The sequence below is a fragment of the Trachypithecus francoisi genome, unplaced genomic scaffold (genome assembly GCF_009764315.1).
Source record: "Trachypithecus francoisi isolate TF-2019V2 unplaced genomic scaffold, Tfra_2.0 Lachesis_group4, whole genome shotgun sequence".
NCBI lineage: Eukaryota > Metazoa > Chordata > Mammalia > Primates > Cercopithecidae > Trachypithecus > Trachypithecus francoisi.
The window spans coordinates 18,314,744-18,333,101 of record NW_022681469.1 but is presented as its reverse complement, the minus strand read 5'-3'; the positions used below and the strand labels follow the sequence as shown (position 1 = coordinate 18,333,101).

Genomic DNA, 18,358 nt, shown 5'->3' with positions numbered 1-18,358 from the left:
ATAGTAAACTATGTGCTGCATATTCAAGGAGGTAAAGGAAGACGAGGATTTTAAAGGAAAAGTAGGGAGGACCACATTGTTTTGAGATCATTATGCTTGGCTACAAGGATCCGTAATAAGACTGGCGCCAGTCTGAGGCTGGACAGGTAGTTGCTGGGCAGATATCCTCACACAAGTATTTTGTGTGTCTGCGTGGCTCCATTTTGATTCTGGCAACATTCACATGGTCGTTTGTGAACATTTGTTAGGCTGTACACTAATATCTGTATGTGTATTTTTAAAGCATGTATATTTTGGCAGGGCATGGTGGCTCACGCCTATAATCCCAGCACTTTGGGAGGTCATGGTGGGTGGATCACCTGAGATCAGGAGTTTGAGACCAGCCTGGTCAACATGGTGAAACCCCGTCTCTACTAAAAATACAAAAATTAGCCGGATGTGGTGGTACACGCCTGTAATCCCAGCTACTTGGGAGCCTGAAGGGGGAGAATTGCTTGAACTTCGGGAGGTAGAGGTTGCAGTGAGCCAAGATCGTGCCACTGCACCCAGCCTGGGCGACAGAGCGAGACTCCATCTCAAAAAAAAAAAAAGTAAATAAATAAAAAAAAAGTATGTATACTTTACTTTAAGCAAAAATGAAAATTAAGATGGGGCAAGTATGCTAAGATACTTGTACAAAGATGCTTTTTTCGATGTTATGATGTTTAAAATTGGAAACGTCCTGCATGCATAAAGAGCCAAAGGCTGATGAACTCACAGCTTTTAGTATCCCCACAAAATGGAATTATTATGCAGTCATTAGGAATGTTGATAAAGATGTACATTTATTTGCTTGGAGTTATTAAGTAAACAATATAATGCGAAATAAGTTAAAAAAAGAAAGTATATTCCAAAAAGTGACCCTTTCTGGTCAATATACAAATATGCAGATTATTAATAAAGTTGACTAGTCTGAGGAGCTTGTTAGATACATATATTCCTGAGCCCCCACACAAACTTGACTAATCCAAGGAGCTTGTTAGATACATATTCCTGAGCCCCCACACTCAAGGATTCAGGGATTCTCATTCAGGCATCCCCCCAGTCCCCACCCACACCCCGCCAGAGTTTTTTTGAGAAGAAGTCTTGCTCTGTTGTCCAGGCTGGAGTGCAGTGGCATGATCTCGGCTCACTGCAACCTTCGCCTTCCAAGTTCAAGCAATTCTTCTGCCTCAGCCTTCCAGGTAGTTGGGATTACAGGCGCTCACCACCATGCCCTGCTGATTTTTTTTTTTTTTTTGTATTTTTGGTAGAGATGGGGTTTTGCCATGTTGTCCAGGCTGATCTTGAACTCCTGACCTCAGGTGATCCACCTGCCTTGGCCTCTCAAAGTGCTAGGATTATGTGTGAGCCGTTGCGCCTGGCAAGGCAGGTTAATTTTTATGCACAGCCTGATTTCTACCATTCTGGGGGCATCTTTGAGAATTTGATGTGAACTGTGGATCCTCACCTCTGAAAAAGTAATGGACACACCAAAGCCTGGGTAGAACTTGGAGGGGTGAGGTGGTCCATAATTCCAGCTGAGAGGAAGGATGAGAGGTCACCTTCCCTCATTTTCCTCGTGTTTCTATGTATCCTCGGGAGGCCCCTTGCTCCCCCTCCCTAAAGGTTGAGAACCCCTGCCAGGTAGCACAGACCCCCTGGGCCATTGTTGAGGTTGGAGCCCCTCCCTTTTGTGTTTCTGTGAGGGTCACTGGTGAGGGCTGCGGGCAGCGGTCGGCCTGGTAGTGGCCCTGAGGCCTGCTCTGGGAACCTGCCTGAGCTGCATTCTGGGCTCTTCCTGCCTCCCCGCTGTCCCTGCTGTCCCCACTGTCCCCGCTGCAGGACAGCTCTTAGGTCGCCCTGAGGTTTCAGCCTTCTTCACACTCTCCCTGTTTCTGGTCCAGAAAACGCAAGCTGCCTGTCTGGCTGCACAAGGCTAATGATGCTGCCCCCAGCGTTCTCACCCTCTGTCTTGTTACCATCAGCTGCAAAAGGTCCCCCCACCCCCCACCGTGTACACGCAGTGCACATCCACTATTGCATGAATGCTGCTGCTCTGGGCCCCTGGAATGAGATGGGGTCACAGTTGTGGCTATGTGTTGGAAGGTGGGCCGTAGGCAGTGTCATAAACTTGAGGACCCCCAGGACAGTTTACTAACAGACTTCCTCTTTTTGTGTGTGCCTGTAAAAGCCAGGGACTACTCAGGCAGTGGACAGTTCATGGCTGCTTCTAAGAGAGCAGGCGGTCAAGAAGAGTCAGGTCCATTTGGGAAGAGAGACGTCCACGGCCTCGGCCACCAGGTGGCATCACTGACCCTTCTGGAAGTGCAGCGTGTCTGGGAAGCCACATCCGTCTACAGCTCCCGTCCCTCCCTGGCCTCCACTCTAGGGCAAGGGCCCAGCCTTTCACGAGGAGGCCTCGCGCCCTGAACCCGAGGCACCAGCTCTGCCTCCTCCCCTCACAGTCCTCGTGTGTCCTCAGCCCCGCCCAGAGGAGCACCTCATTTCTGTTGCCCATCACCGCACCTCTTAGCTCCATTGTTGGGCGGTTGGATGGGACGAACGAGGGGAACATGTAGGGCAGGACAGGCTCCTCTTGGCCTTGGCATAATAAACAGAAAACCCACACATTTTTCTTACTTTTAATATCTAAGATAAAAAACCCCCAACCACCAAAACAACCCATTTGCATGTCGGCGACACGCCTGGTCTCGGGCTCCCTTTCAGGGGCTGTCCTCCCGGGTGGCTCCCAGGCCCCCGTCCAGGGGAAAGCCCAGCCTCAGTCAGAAGCCACTGTGGCCTCCAGTTCCGCACCAGGACAACCTGGGAGCCAGCCTTTCAGAAAGGCCACCAGGAACTGTTTTTAAAGCATGGAGCTGCACTAGGAGGAAGTTTTCCCTTGAGGCTGAGCTGAGAGTTATTTCTTGTGGAGAAATTTCATTTTATTGCCTAAAAAAAGGAAAATGAGAACATTTCACAAGGTAGACAAAGGCGGGTGAGATAAATCTTGCCCTTTCCCCCCAGAAGTGGTGTGGGTAACGGGGCCCCCACGCCACCCCAGGGAGCCTCATCCCTTGCTCTGGATAAACCAAAGGGGCTTTGTTCTTTCCAGAGATCCCCCTAGGGTCTCCCTTAGACTTTGAGGGGTTTGAAAGGAAGACCATCAGAGCTGTCTAGGAGGGCTGGCTTCTGCTGTGGTAATAAAGGAAGCACCGAATTGACACATCCCTCAGGAGCCAAGGGAGGAGAAAGTGCCCAGCAATGCTGTGTTATTTAAAACACTCCGCTTCCAGGTAGCCCTCCATCCTGCAGGAGGCACAGACATGGCACCCCTGGCAGGCCCTCTGGGAGGGCCTCACTGCTGCAGACACCTCCCTACTGGGGCCTCTGTCCTCTTTTTCTGCTGTGTTCTTCATCCTCCCTTTCCCTGTAAGGCCTTTTCACTGATTAAACTGCAGTCCTTGTAAGTGTCACGTTTCTACTTTCCAGGGGAATTTGGACACCAGTGCGAGTCTTTCTTGCCAGACATTCTTGTCTGGTTCCCGCCATGCTCCCTCGGCTCAGTTCCACTGAGATTTAAAAGTGTAGGAGATCATAGAGAAAGAAGATAGCAAGAAAGCCCGGGGACCCAGAAAAGGAGGTGCTGGGGGCAGCGTTTCCTTTGTTTTCTCTTTGGGGACAGATTAGAACAGGAGGTTAAAATGCCAGTAGCATCTGCCCAGCGCAGGCCGTAGAGCTCTGCATTATTCAGGGCGCTGGCTCCGGTGGAGGGAACTGGCTGGGACTCGGAGACAGACAGCTCAGAGGCACATAGGCTGGGCACCCAGAGCCGGGATCCTTACCTAGTCCCTTCAGGAACTTATTGACACCGCTGTGCTCTCCACTGGGGAGTGTTTCCAGATACTCTTGGGCTCGGACCTCAAACAGACCTGTTAACAAGAGAAATCCCAGTCATTTGAGTTATTGGTCTTTGTGCTTCTAAAGGTGCCCATTTCCTCCCTACCAGAAAAAAGAGAAACTTTGTTTCTGAGACTAAGCTGCTTCTATAAACATGCTCTGAATCAGGTTTTATAAGGGTTTTATTGCTCTTATAGTTGCCCCACCTGTGCAATAACTGTCTTTGGAAGGCTATAAAGCCACCTCGTAGATGAAATCCTATTTTTATTCAACAAACGCCTTCCAAGTGTCTACACTGTGCCAGGTGGGCGGTTTTAAATATGAACCGGAGTGGCCAGGCATGATGGCTCACACCTGTAATCCCAGCACTTTGGGAGGCCGAGGTGGGCAGATCACCTGAGATCAGGAGTTTGAGGCCAGCCTGGCTAACATGGTGAAACCCCGTTTCTACTGAAAAATACAAAAAATTAGCCAGGCATAGTGGTGCACGCCGGTAATCCCAGCTACTCGGGAGGCTGAGGCAGGAGAATCGCTTGAACCCGGGAGATGGAGGTTGCAGTGAGCCAAGGTTGCGCTTTTGCACTCCAGCTTGGACAACAAGAGTGAAATTCCATCTCAAAAAAAAAAAAGAAAGAAAGAAAAGTTGAACCAGACTGTCCTGGCTCGGGAGGGGTGCCTGTGCGCTCCCATTTCCCTGCATTCTCCTGTAAGAGGGCCCTAGCCAAGTGGCTTAGTTTTCCAGGAGTCCCTCTGTGGAGGGAGGATGGCTGGATAGGCCATCTCCTAGGCAGCTTCTCAGACCCCTGGGGTCTGGGCTTCAGGCACTCTGTCTTATTGCTGACTGATTTTTCATGGACAGAGGGTTCTTTCCAGGATTTTTTTTTTTTTTTTTTTGAGACAGAGTTTTGCTGTGTCACCCAGGCTGGAGTGTAATGGCGCCATTGTGGCTCACTGCAAGCTCTGCCTCCCGGGTTCAAGCGATTCTCCTGCCTCAGCCTCCTGAGTAGCTGGGATTACAGGTGCCTGCCACCACGCCCAGCTAATTTTTGTATTTTTAGTAGAGACGGGGTTTCATCAAGTTGTCCAGGTTGGTCTCAAGCTCCTGACCTCAGGTGATCTGCCCGCCTCGGCCTCCCAAAGTGCTGGGATTACAGGAGTGCACCACAGCACCCGGCTTTTTCCAGGTAATTTTTTTTTTCTTTTCTTTTTCTTTTTTTTTAGACGGAGTCTCGCTCTGTCGCCCAGGCTGGAGTGCAGTGGCCGGATCTCAGCTCACTACAAGCTCCGCCTCCCGGGTTCCCGCCATTCTCCTGCCTCAGCCTCCGGAGTAGCTGGGACTACAGGCGCCCGCCATCTCGCCCGGCTAGTTTTTTGTATTTTTTTAGTAGAGACGGGGTTTCACCGTATTAGCCAGGATGGTCTCGATCTCCTGACCTCGTGATCCGCCCGTCTCGGCCTCCCAAAGTGCTGGGATTACAGGCTTGAGCCACCGCGCCCGGCCTCTTTTTTTTTTCTGAGATGGAGTTTCACTCTTGTTGCCCAGGCTGGAGTGCAATGGTGCGATCTTGGCTCACTGCAACCTCCGCCTCTTGGGTTCACGCAATTCTCCTGAGTAGCTGGGATTATAGGCACACACCACCACGCTCAGCTAATTTTCTTTATTTTTAGTAGAGACGGGGTTTCACCATGTTGGCCAAGCTGATTTTGAACTCCTGACCTCAGGTGATCTACCTGCCTTGGCCTCCCAAAGTGCTAGGATTAAGGTGTGAGCCACCACACCCAGCTTCCAGGTAGTTTTTAAGCTTGTGTGTCTCCCACCTCTCTTACCAAGTGATCTGTAAAGAGATATTTAAATGGATCTGGTAGATCTATTAATATTTTAAAAACTCCTTCGGCAGGTGCCTCCTGTAACTTATACTCTCCAATGAGTTTTCTTTTCTTTTCTTTTTTTTCTGAGATGGAGTCTTGCTCTCTCAACCAGGCTGGAATGCAGTGATATGATCTTGACTTATTGCAACCTCCACCTCCCAAGCTCAAGTGATCTTCCCACCTCAGCCTCCTGAGTAGCTGGGACCACAGGCACATACCACCACACCGATCTAATTTTTTAAAATATTTTTGTAGAAAAGGAGTTGCACCGTGTTGTCCAGGCTGGTCTCGAACTCCTGACCTCAAGTGATCTGCATGCCTCGGCCTCCCAAAGTGCTGGGATTATAGGCGTGAGTCACCCACTGTGCCCAGCCTGAGAATTTCATCAATTTGGAAAGCATGGGATAGAAGGAGACCTTGCCACAGATGCTGGAATGTGGTTCTGGGAGAGGCTGGCAGAGGCAACAGAGAAGCCAGGAGAGGAGGCCTTCCCACTAGCTCAATCAGGGCATAACTGCAAGCTCTCTGGGGGAGGTGGGTACAGCCCTCTCTGTGCCCCTGCCCTGTGATCTTTCTCCCTGCTCATCAGCCGCCTGGAATAGGGGGAGCTCTAGCTGACTTGGCCCCAACAGAGAAGATGCCCTAACCTTTGGCATCCTGCCGGCGCAGCTCCCGCTCCTGGATGAAGCCCCGAAACATCTGAGTCTCCATGAAGACCTCCAGGAAGTGGCGGACACTCTTGGAGGAGACAGCTTTGCGGAAGGCCTCCCGCTGCAGGGTTCTCTCCTCGCGCTCACCCGACGTCAGGAACAAAGAGTAGTGTCCCACAATCTCCACGAAGAAGCGGACAAAGGCTTCAGACACCACCTCATTCAAGGGGCTGGACTCTGAGCCTGAGTAAGGGGAAGAAAGGCCAGGAATGGTGAGGGCAGACAGGCTGGGCCACAGCCCGTGAGACAAGCCAATTAGTAATCAAAGTACAGTAACTGCTAGTTCCCTTGATGGACACTGATTATCCAGGAGGAGGGTTACCCTAGGTTATTAAGACATTTCTTTCCTTGCTTAATTTTTTAAATTTTAAATTGTCAAAAACAAGTTTTTATTTTTATTTTTATTTTTTGAGATGGAGTCTCACTCTGTCACCCAGGCTGGAGTGCAGTGGCATAATCCTGACTCACCGCAACCTCTGCCTCCTGGGTTCAAGTAATTCCTCTGCCTCAGCCTCCCGAGTAGATGGGATTATGGGCGCGCACCACCATACCCAGTTAAATTTTGTATTTTTAGTAGAGATGGGGTTTCATCATGTTGGACAAGCTGGTCTCGAACTCCTTACCTCAAGTGATCTGCCCACCTCGGCCTCCCAAATTGCTGGGATTATAGGGTGAGCCACTGCACCAAGCCTTTTATGTTTTTGTTTTGTTTTGTTTTGTTTTGAGACAGAGTCTTGCTCTGTCACCCAGGCTAAAGTGCAGCGGCACGATCTCAGCTCACTGCAAGCTCTGCCTCCTGGGTTCACACCATTCTCCTGCCTCAGCCTCCCAAGTAGCTGGGACTACAAGCGTGTGCCACCACGCCCGGCTAATTTTTTTGTATTTTAGTAGAGATGGGGTTTCACCAGGTTAGCCAGGATGGTCTCGATCTGCTGACCTTGTGATCTGCCTGCCTCAGCTCCCAAAGTGCTGGGATCACAGGCGTGAGCCACTGTGCCTGGCCCCAGCCTTTTATGTTTTTTGAGATAGAGTCTTGCTCTGTCTCCCAGGCTGGAGTGCAGTGGTGTGATCTCGGTCCACTGCAACCTCTGTCTCCTAGATCAAGCGATTCTCCTGCCTTGGACTCCCGAGTAGCTGGGATTACAGGTGCTTGCCACTATGGCCAGCTAATTTTTGTATTTTCAGTAGAGATGTGGTTTCACCATGTTGGCCAGGCTGGTCTCGAACTCTTGACTTCAGGTGATCCACCTTCCTCGGCTTCCCAAAGTGCTGGGATTATAGGTGTGAGCCACCGCGCCTGGCCACAGTTTTTAATTTTTGATTTTTTGAGATGGGGTCTCACTCTGTCGCCCAGACTAGAGTGCAGTGGTATGGCTCACTGCAGCCTCAACCTCCTGGGCTCAAGGGATCCTCCTGCCTCAGCCTCCCGAGTAGCTGCGACCACAGGCATGTGCCACCATGCCCAGATAATTTCCACATCCCCCTTTTAAACAGGTACTTTAGGGCCAAAATAGGGGAGGTGGGAAAATCTTTCCAACAATTCATCATGGGAATGAAATACAGATAAACAGAATGAGGCCCCGGTTTCTCTCCTTATGTCTCCCTTGCCCATTTTCCTACTTGGCCCTTGCCCACTGCCCGTTTGTTCCCTGACCCTCAGAGTGGAAGGGAGAGACCCACTGGGCAGTGGCCGAACACTTACCGTGCCTGCTGTCTAGGGGCCCTTCGTCCTGCTCACGAGCCAGCTCGTTCCTCTGTTCCAGAATGTGTTCCAGGGCCACTTGAAGCTTCCGGGGCAGAATGGAGTCCTCATCATCCATCTGGAAAGCAGAGGTAGCAGGTGGGCTTATGGGCATGGTGGCTGCGTCCTGGCCGCAGGACACACTGGAGTCACTGCAGGGCAGGCCTGGCTCAGTCCCCAGTTTCATGGAAGGAATACAACTGAAAGCCAGAGGTCCGAGGTTTCCATCTTGAGCCTACCTTCTTTTTTTTTTTTTTTTTTTTGAGACAGTTTCACTCTTGTCGCTTAGGCCGGAGTGCAATGGCACGATCTTGGCTCACTGCAACCTCTGCCTCCCGGATTCAAGCAATTCTCCTGCCTCAGGCTCCCAAGTAGCTGGAACTACAGGCGTGTGCCACCACGCCTGGCTAATGTTTTGTATTTTTAGTAGAGACGGGGTTTCACCGTGTTAACCAGGCTGGTCTCAAACTCCTGACCTCAGGTGATCCGCCCACCTTGACCTCCCAAAGTGCTGGGATTACAGGTGTGAGCCACTGTACCTGGCCAAGCCTACTTTTTACAAGCAACGGGAGCCTCATTTTCCCCACTTGTAAAATGGACTACCAATCAATCTATACCTTGTTGGGAAGCTAAAATGGACTACAATTACCCTGTGAAAGGGCTTGGCACTGACAGGATACTCAATAGATGATTTCCACTGCCCCATCCTGTAGGGTAGCCAGTGGATTCTGGTAACCAGGGGATTCTGGCCAGGGCAGACGGCCTGCATGATCCAAGGCTGGCTTTGGGATCTGCATCTCAGAGCAGGAGAGTCTCGGGAAAGGCCTCCCCTGTGGGCCTTGAGGAAGTGAAAGTAATGATAAAAAAACAGCATTAATGCTACTGAACTTTTCAGCAATGTGGCAACACTTGGAAGTAATCCATCAGAATGCCCAGAGAAAATTTCTGTAATTACTATAATTACTTCTTCCTAGATCTGATAGAAGTTAGGCCTCTCTGGCAAATGATTAAAAAAAAAAATACATGTGTGTTATCTTCTCTGCTAGTGAAAGTAACTGATGGTCATTATAAACATATATGAATGTACCAAAACAATTTAAAATCACTCATCATCTGTCTCCTTTCAGTTTCCCTCCCCAAGACAACAGGCATTAATGTTTTAGTGGGTTTTCCTTTCAGTCCTTTTAAGGTGTACGTGCGCACGCGCGCACGCACACACACACACACACACACACAAACACATTTTTTTTTCCTGTCTCCTTTTCTCTCCTTTTTTTTTTCTTCAGGAAAGGGTTTCACTCTGTCTCTCAGGCTGGAGTACAGTGGCACGATCTCAGCTCACTGCAGCCTTGACCTCCTAGGCTTAAATGATCCTCCTGCCTCAGCCTCTTGAGTAGCTGCTAGGACTACATACAGGTGCACACCAGCAGGCCTGGGTAATTTTTAAATTTTTTTGTAGACACAAGGGTCTTACCATTTTGTCCCAGGCTGGTCTTTAACTCCTGGGCTCAAGTGATCCTCCTGCCTCAGCCTCTGGAGGTGCTGGGATTATAGGCGTGAGACACCAGGCTGGGGCAAATATTCTTTAAATGCATATTGAAGCTGGGCATGGTGGTGCACGCCTCCAGCTACTGAGGAGACTGAGGTGGGAAGATCACTTGAGGCCAGGAGTTTGAGACCAACCTGGGCAACATAGTCAGACCCTATCTTTTTTTTTTTTTGGAGATGGGTTCTCACTCTGTCGCCCAGGCTGGAGTGCAGTGGCGCAATCTTGGCTCACTGCAACCTCCACCTCCCGGGTTCAAGCAATTCTCTTGTCAAAGCCTCCCAAGTAGCTGGGACTACAGGTGGCTGCCACTACGTCTGGCTAATTTTTGTATTTTTAATAGAGATGGGGTTTCACCATATTAGTCAGGCTGGTCTCAAACTCCTGACCTCAGGTGATCCACCTGTCTCAGCCTCCCAAAGTGCTGGGATTACAGGTGTGAGCCACTGCACCTAGCTGTTTTTAAAAATGAAATATCTGGGTACCTATAGTTATAAGATTACAAAGATTCTTTTTCTAATTGTTAGAAAACCATTTTGTGTCAGAACACGTGGAAAGCAATCCTTTGCCCAAACCCTTCCTTTTTGCCCCTTGCCTTCTGGCTTGTCCTCAGCCCAGCCCCGTCCTCGGGTCACACAGCTCTGCCACCCTGCTCTGCAATTCCACGGAGCCTTTTCAAGGCTGGAGAGCTGAGCCCCAAACGACAAATAGGTGAAGACAAAGGGAGCAGGAGGCCGTCGCTGGCCTCACTCACCTGTCTGAGGAACCGGCTGTTGACGAGGTCAACCACAAGGACCTATGAGATGAGAGGAGAGGGACTGTCACTGTCACCAGCGCTTCTGGGATAGGGATGGACTCGTAGCCTTCTTCCTTCTTGGCATGCAGAAAGGCAGCTGGGGCGGGACTGGGGGTGAGCCATTTGTGGTTTCCTGATATTGCCACAGTAGCCACAGATAATGAAGAGCAGGGCTGGGGAGGGTCCTTCCTGAACTGCGTGTTTTTTTTTTTTTTTTTTTTGAGACGGAGTCGCGCTCTGTCGCCCAGGCTGAAGTGCAGTGGCCGGATCTCAGCTCACTGCAAGCTCCACCTCCCAGGTTTACGCCATTCTCCTGCCTCAGCCTCCCGAGTAGCTGGGACTACAGGCGCCCGCCACCTCGCCCGGCTAGTTTTTTGTATTTTTTTTTTTTTTATTAGAGACGGGGTTTCACCGTGTTAGCCAGGATAGTCTCGATCTCCTGACCTCGTGATCCACCCGTCTCGGCCTCCCAAAGTGCTGGGATTACAGGCTTGAGCCACCGCGCCCGGCCTGAACTGCATGCTTTCAACACTGACACCGCAGGCTGGGACACGTGTGTGCTGTGGCTGGACTCTCCGCCCGGCTCTCACACTGGCTGAGGCAGAGCTTCTCATGCTGCCTTTTAGGGTGTGGGCTACTGAGGTGGGCCAAAGACACTATAGGCCTCCCTGGTTCCCACCCTAGGGCTGCTGCCTTGTCTTTCCCCCAGCTGCCCACTTAACCGTGTCATTTCTCTCCAGGGGAGAGGAGGAGAGAAACCCACCTGGAGACTCGGTTAGGCTTTGGGCTTTCACTGCTGAAGGCTTTCGGGATAAAGCACTTGCTCCCTCACTCCTCAGAGTGAGAATGAGACTTGGGCCAGGACCAGGGTGGGGTAAGTGAGGTGCCTGGGGCGCAAAGGCCACACAAGGGCTGCTACTTCTGAGAGCACGACCCTCACTCAGACCCCAGCCAAGGCCACTGGCCATGATGGAGGAGGAGCCAGGGGCCTGGATGGTCACCATAACAACAGCTGGAAACACAGGAGTTCTCCCATATCCCAGAGGCCTGCCCAGGAGCAGAGGGTCACCTCCCCTTCCTTCCCACTCACACCCTCCGGGGATGAACTGAGCCACCTGCAGGAGCACAGGGCGCCAGACGAAATCCTGGCGGTCCTCAAGCCTGCACTGAAAGCCCTAAGGCCGGTGGGTGATGTTTAATGGGGCATTAGGACTATCTGGGCAATTAGAGGAGCAGCTTCTAGGCACCCAGACAGAACTGCAGGACACAGGGACAGGCGTTCCTCCTGGTGCTTCGGGGCTGAGCAACATTATTTAAGCTTCCCTCTCTGACTGCTGGAAGTCCCCAGTCCTCAGGGTCGAAACCATTTAGAAGAAGGGGCTGGGGCTAAGTAACTCCAGAAGTGCCAAGCAGGACTTTCCCCGCTTCGATGCTAAACTAGACACTCAGAACTTGGGGATTAAAAACATTTTTAACGGATAAGACAAAGGACCGGATCTTGCTAGCTCCTCAATGTGGGGGAGTGGGCGGGAGGGCAGGGGAGGGGAGAGGGCTATTCATGACTTAAGAGTTTCGACATCTGGCTAAATTGTTCGTTGCTGACCTTCTCAAGCGGTGCTCATACCAGGCATTTCATTTGGAAGGGAAAACTGAGGGTCTGACTGAGTCAGCCTCTGGGCAGGACACATGCCAGACAAAGCCCTGGTGGCCCCCTGCGCCCTGCTCCCCAACACTGCTGGCTCTGAGAACTGCTCCATGATGCCTGCAGGGCCAGCACCCTGCTCTGTTCTCCGCACCCTGCAGGGAGGGGGACAGGGCCGAGTGGGAGCTCACCTCTTCCAGCGGCAGCTCCCTGAGCAGGGGCAGAGAGCTGGAGAGCAGCCCGATGAGGAAGGGCGTTGGCGAGCACACGATGTCGACCATGGCGGGTGGCAGCACCGGGATGTAGGTGTGCTGCCAGGTGAAGGGGTAGATCAGCGCCACCATTGCGTGGCAGCACTTGGACAGGGTGCTGCAGCCAGGGAGAGAACAGGGAGAGAGGCCGGCTCAGCGAGGGCCCAGGGAAGCCTCCAGGGGAGAAGGCTCTCCCAGAGGCAGGATGATTAGGAAAGGACACACATGGATGGGGCATAGCACGCATAGCACGGGACAGTCTCAGCACAGGCCACATCAGGCACTTAGAGCCTATGTGAGAGGCTTGGAGGCACAGCTGCAGGGACGAGTTTAATGTCCTGGATAATTTTTACCAGTGTGTTTTCACATGTGAGCTACACGCCCTGCACCCTCCTGCTCTCAGCTTTTTTGTGTGAGCTATACTCTTGTAAGGTTTTTATTTATTTATTTCTATTTTTAATTATTTTTGAGACGGAGTCTCACTCTGTTGCATAGGCTGGAGTGCAGTGGTGCGATCTGGGCTCACTGCAACCTCCGCCTCTCAGGTTCAAGCAATTCTCCCATCTCAGCCTCCCGAGTAGCTGGGACTACAGGCACTTGCCACCACACCCGGCTAATTTTTGTATTTTTAGTAGTGATAGGGTTTCACCATATTGGTCAGACTGGACTTGAACTCCTGACTTCAAGTGATCTGCCCCCCTCAGCCTCTCGAAATGCTGGGATTACAGGTGTGAGCCACCGTGCCTGGACTCTTGTAAGGTTTTAATTTACATTCCTTTCCACCCCTACTCCCTGCCCCCTCCCCAAACAAAACAAAAACACAAAAACAGTGAAAGCCTATTTTCTCAAGAATGCTCATTCTCTTACTGAAGATCTGAAGATGCTTTCTATCAAAACACTGTAGCTTTGGCTGTGTTCTGTTCCCAGCATTCTCTCAGCTGAGCATGAACACCTAGGTGCAATCCAGGAAAAGAAGGACACAAAACTCCTTTGGTACTCACATGCCAGCGGTCAGCTCCAAATGGGTTCATGTAAAGGTGAAACTCATATACAGTTGAGCCTCACCCAGAATTCTGGTCAAGGATGATATGCTAGAGATGACTGAGGGCTGCCGGGCATGGTGGCTCACGCCTGTAATCCCAGTACTTTGGGAGGCCAAGATGGGTAGATCACCTGCGGTCAGGAGTTCGAGACCAGCCTGGCTAACATGGTGAAATTCCGTCTCCACTAAAAATACAAAAAATTAGCCAGGTATGGTGTACCCTAGCTACTCAGGAGGCTGAGGCAGAAGAATCGCTTGAACCCAGGAGGCGAGATTGCACCATTGCACTCTAGTCTGGGCAACAAGAGCAAAACTCCATCTCAAAAAAAAAAAAAAGAGATGACTGAGGGCTAACCATTTTAAGCATTGAACGTTTCAAAAATAATAACATAGTAACACTGGGAGAGGTCAGGCACAGTGACTGATGCCTGTAATCCCCGCACTTTGGGAGGCTGAGGTGGTCAGAAGTTCAAGACCAGCCTGGCCAACATGGTGAAACCTCATCTCTGTCAAAAAATACAAAACTTAGCTGGGCGTGGTGATGCACGCCTGTAATCCCAGCTACTCGGGAGGCTGAGGTGGGAGAATTGCTTGAACCTGGGAGGCAGAGGTTGCAGTGAGCAGAGATTGTGCCGTTGCACTCCAGCCTGGGCGACAGAGTGAGGCTCTGTCTCAAAAACAAAAACAACAACAACAACAAAACCTTTGGGAGAAATACGGTAGTTTCTCTTCAAGATAAATGGTCAGGCTGGGTGCAGTGGCTCACATCTGTAATCCCAGCATTTTGGGAGGCCGAGGTGAGTGGATCACCTGAGGTCAGGAGTTCAAGACCAGTCTGGCCAACATGGTGAAACCCCATCTCTATTAAAAATACAAAAATTAGCCGGGCCTGGTGGTGGGTGCCTGTAATCTCAGCTACTTGGGAGGCTGAGGCAGGAGAATCGCTTGAACCCGGGAGGCAGAGGTTGCAGTGAGCTGAGATTGTAGCTTGCACTCCAGCCTGGGCGACAGAGTGAGACTGTCTCCAAAAAAAGAGAAAAGTTTATTAACAGTGATAATGGCATTGTGGTTATGGAAGAAACAAAAAAAGAATAAAGAAAAATGGTCAGGCCTGCCTTCGTAGCTCAGCCTGTAATCCCAGCACTTTGGGAGGCTGAGGGAGGATCACTTGAGGCCCGGCGTTCAAGACCAGCCTAAGCAATATAAGAAGACCCCCGTCTCTACAAAAAATGTAAAAATTAGCCCGACGTCTGATGGGTCATTGGATGGGGAAAATAAAAAATCATAAAGTATAAAAAAGTTAGCCTGGTGTGGTGGCACACACCTGTAATCCCAGCTACTGCGGAGGCTGAGGTGGGAGGTTCTTGAGCCCAGGAGGTCCAAGCTGCAGTGAGCAGTGATCGGATTGTGCCACTGCACTCCACTCAACCTAGCAAGAGTGTGTCTCAAAAAAAAAACCAAAAACAAAAATAAAACAAAACAAAAAACAAAGCAAGCAAGAAAAAGAGTAATGGTCACCATGTAGCCTTTTTTTTTTTTTTATTGGCAAGCACTGAGCATTATTGATCTCTCCGCAACAGTGCCTGAATTCAAGCTCAAGTCTGTTGAATGAAGGAGTGGATTCTGCAGGGTTATCATGTTGAATTATCAACTCTATTATGCTGCAAGACAGTGATGACTGATGGCCTTCCAAGGCAAGTGGGAGTTGACTTCCTCTCTTCTTCCTTGCAATCATCTCTTACTGCTGCTGAGCCTGCTGCAGCAGCTCCTCTCTCCTCTCATTCTATTATACGATTTCTACAATATGATAGGATTAGAAACCTTAGACATAGCTGGGCGCTGTGGCTCATGCCTGTAATCCCAGCACTTTGGGAGGCCAACGTGGATAGATCACGAGGTCAGGAGTTCAAGACCAGCCTGGTCAACACGGTGAAACCCCGTCTCTACTAAAAATACAAAAATTAGCCGGGCCTGGTGGTGGGTGCCTGTAATCTCAGCTACTTGGGAGGCTGAGGCAGGAGAATCGCTTGAACCCGGGAGGCAGAGGTTGCAGTGAGCTGAGATTGTAGCTTGCACTCCAGCCTGGGCGACAGAGTGAGACTGTCTCCAAAAAAAAGAGAAAAGTTTATTAACAGTGATAATGGCATTGTGGTTATGGAAGAAACAAAAAAAGAATAAAGAAAAATGGTCAGGCCTGCCTTCGTAGCTCAGCCTGTAATCCCAGCACTTTGGGAGGCTGAGGGAGGATCACTTGAGGCCCGGCGTTCAAGACCAGCCTAAGCAATATAAGAAGACCCCCGTCTCTACAAAAAATGTAAAAATTAGCCCGACGTCTGATGGGTCATTGGATGGGGAAAATAAAAAATCATAAAGTATAAAAAAGTTAGCCTGGTGTGGTGGCACACACCTGTAATCCCAGCTACTGCGGAGGCTGAGGTGGGAGGTTCTTGAGCCCAGGAGGTCCAAGCTGCAGTGAGCAGTGATCGGATTGTGCCACTGCACTCCACTCAACCTAGCAAGAGTGTGTCTCAAAAAAAAAAACCAAAAACAAAAAATAAAACAAAACAAAAAACAAAGCAAGCAAGAAAAAGAGTAATGGTCACCATGTAGCCTTTTTTTTTTTTTTTATTGGCAAGCACTGAGCATTATTGATCTCTCCGCAACAGTGCCTGAATTCAAGCTCAAGTCTGTTGAATGAAGGAGTGGATTCTGCAGGGTTATCATGTTGAATTATCAACTCTATTATGCTGCAAGACAGTGATGACTGATGGCCTTCCAAGGCAAGTGGGAGTTGACTTCCTCTCTTCTTCCTTGCAATCATCTCTTACTGCTGCTGAGCCTGCTGCAGCAGCTCCTCTCTCCTCTCATTCTATTATACGATTTCTACAATATGATAGGATTAGAAACCTTAGACATAGCTGGGCGCTGTGGCTCATGCCTGTAATCCCAGCACTTTGGGAGGCCAACGTGGATAGATCACGAGGTCAGGAGTTCAAGACCAGCCTGGTCAACACGGTGAAACCCCGTCTCTACTAAAAATACAAAAATTAGCTGGGCGTGGTGGCATGCACCTGTAATCCCAACTACTCAGGAGGCTGAGGCAGGAGAATGGCTTGAACCCAGGAGGCAGAGGTTGTGGTGAGCCGAGATCGCGCCACTGCATTCCAGCACCTGGGTGATAGAGCGAGACTCCATCTCAAAAACAAACAAACAAACAAACACCTTAGACGCTTGTTAGAAGTACTTGTAAGAATAAAAGTGAGGGCCCAGTGGTTCTGCCATGAGTATACTACAGCCTCCTCAGGTGTGGGGCCTATAGCCAGCACTGCATTTGTTAAAAAGCCTTCTTAACGTTAGCCTTCTGAACATTTGCCCAAGTTCTGACCTAGGCTTTGCTTAGGTAAAGTTGCAAGGAAGCTGAGTTTTGCCTAGATGGATCTATGCAGACACCCCTGACATCAGGCACCTCTAATCTCATTGTCCTAAAAGTTTCCTGAGCCATTAAAAAAAGAATCAATTAGCTCTGGCTTACTTGAGGAGAAAATATGTGAATTACAAGATATTGGCCGGGCGCGGTGGCTCAAGCCTGTAATCCCAGCACTTTGGGAGGCCGAGATGACGGGCAGATCACGTGGTCAGGAGATCGAGACCATCCTGGCTAAGCCAGTGAAACCCCGTCTCTACTAAAAAATACAAAAAACTAGCCGGGCGAGGTGGCGGGCGCCTGTAGTCCCAGCTACTGGGGAGGCTGAGGCAGAAGAATGGCGTAAACCTGGGAGGTGGAGCTTGCAGTGAGCTGAGATCCGGCCACTGCACTCCAGCCTGGGAGACAGAGCGAGACTCCGTCTCAAAAAAAAAAAAAAAAAAATATTGGCAGGTCAGGAGTTTGAGACCACCTTGGCCGACATGGTGGAACCCCATCTCTACTAAAAATACAAAAATTAGCCAGGGGTGGTGGTGCATGCCTGTAATCTCAGCTATTTGGAAGGCTGAGGCAGGAGAATCGTTTGAACCTGGGAGGTGGAGGCTGCAGTGAGCCAAGATCGTGCCATTGCACTCCAGCCTGGGCAACAAGAGTGAAACTCTGTCTCAACAACAACAACAAAAAAAGCAAGCCAGCTGTGGTGGCTCACATCTGTAATCCCAGCACTTTGGGAGGTTGAGGTAGGAGTATCGCTTGAGGCTAGGAGTCTGAGGCCAGACTGGGCAACATAGTGAGACCCCTTGCCTACAAAAAATTTAAAAATTAGCACAGTGTGGTGGCACATGCCTGCAGTCCTAGCTACTCAGGAGGCTGACATGGGAGGATCGCTGGAGCCCTGGAACTCAAGGTTGCAGAGAGCTATGATCGTGTCACTGCACTGCAGCCTGGGTGACAAGTCTGTTTCTAAAAGAAGAAAGGGTTAAAAACAAAGATCACCTTGCTTCCAAGTGAGTTTCTCTTGGATCTAACACCCCCTGAAATATCCTTAAAATATACATTAGCTCATATATAGAATGAATAAGTTAAAGAGATCTATTGTACAACATGGCAATTATAGTTAACGTATTGTAGAAAATTGCTGAGAGTAGATTTTAAGTTTTCTTATCACAAAAAATAAGTATGTGAGGTAATACATATGTTAATTAGCTCAATGTAGCCACTCCACAAAGTAAACATATTTCAAAACACCAGACTGGGCGCAGTGGCTTGCGCCTGTAATCCCAGCACTTTGAGAGACCAAGGCAGTTGGATCATCTGAGGTCAGGAGTTTGAAATCAGCGTGGCCAACATGGTGAAACCTCATCTCTACTCAAAATAAAAAAATTAGCTGGGCATGGTGGTGCATGCCTATAATCCCCG

At 50.0% G+C, this 18,358-nt stretch overlaps 1 protein-coding gene across 5 annotated transcripts in view; it reads right to left on the bottom strand.

The window, feature by feature from the left end:
- Positions 1 to 1,288: 1,288 nt before the first annotated feature.
- The window catches only part of DENND2A (DENN domain containing 2A), a 134,085-nt gene continuing 117,015 nt past the window's right edge, over positions 1,289 to 18,358 (bottom strand). For 3 of the 5 annotated variants that reach the window (XM_033192271.1, XM_033192275.1, XM_033192276.1), the window contains 6 exons: positions 12,414 to 12,591; positions 10,539 to 10,580; positions 8,200 to 8,317; positions 6,435 to 6,680; positions 3,864 to 3,950; positions 2,658 to 2,970 (listed from right to left, as the gene is read on the bottom strand). In XM_033192271.1, the coding sequence (XP_033048162.1) occupies positions 2,939 to 2,970; positions 3,864 to 3,950; positions 6,435 to 6,680; positions 8,200 to 8,317; positions 10,539 to 10,580; positions 12,414 to 12,591 (703 nt within the window). In that variant the 3' untranslated portion in view covers positions 2,658 to 2,938. Of the gene's footprint in view, positions 2,971 to 3,863; positions 3,951 to 6,434; positions 6,681 to 8,199; positions 8,318 to 10,538; positions 10,581 to 12,413; positions 12,592 to 18,358 lie in introns of all 5 variants that reach the window. The other 2 variants (XM_033192273.1, XM_033192274.1) reach the window with 1 other exon arrangement.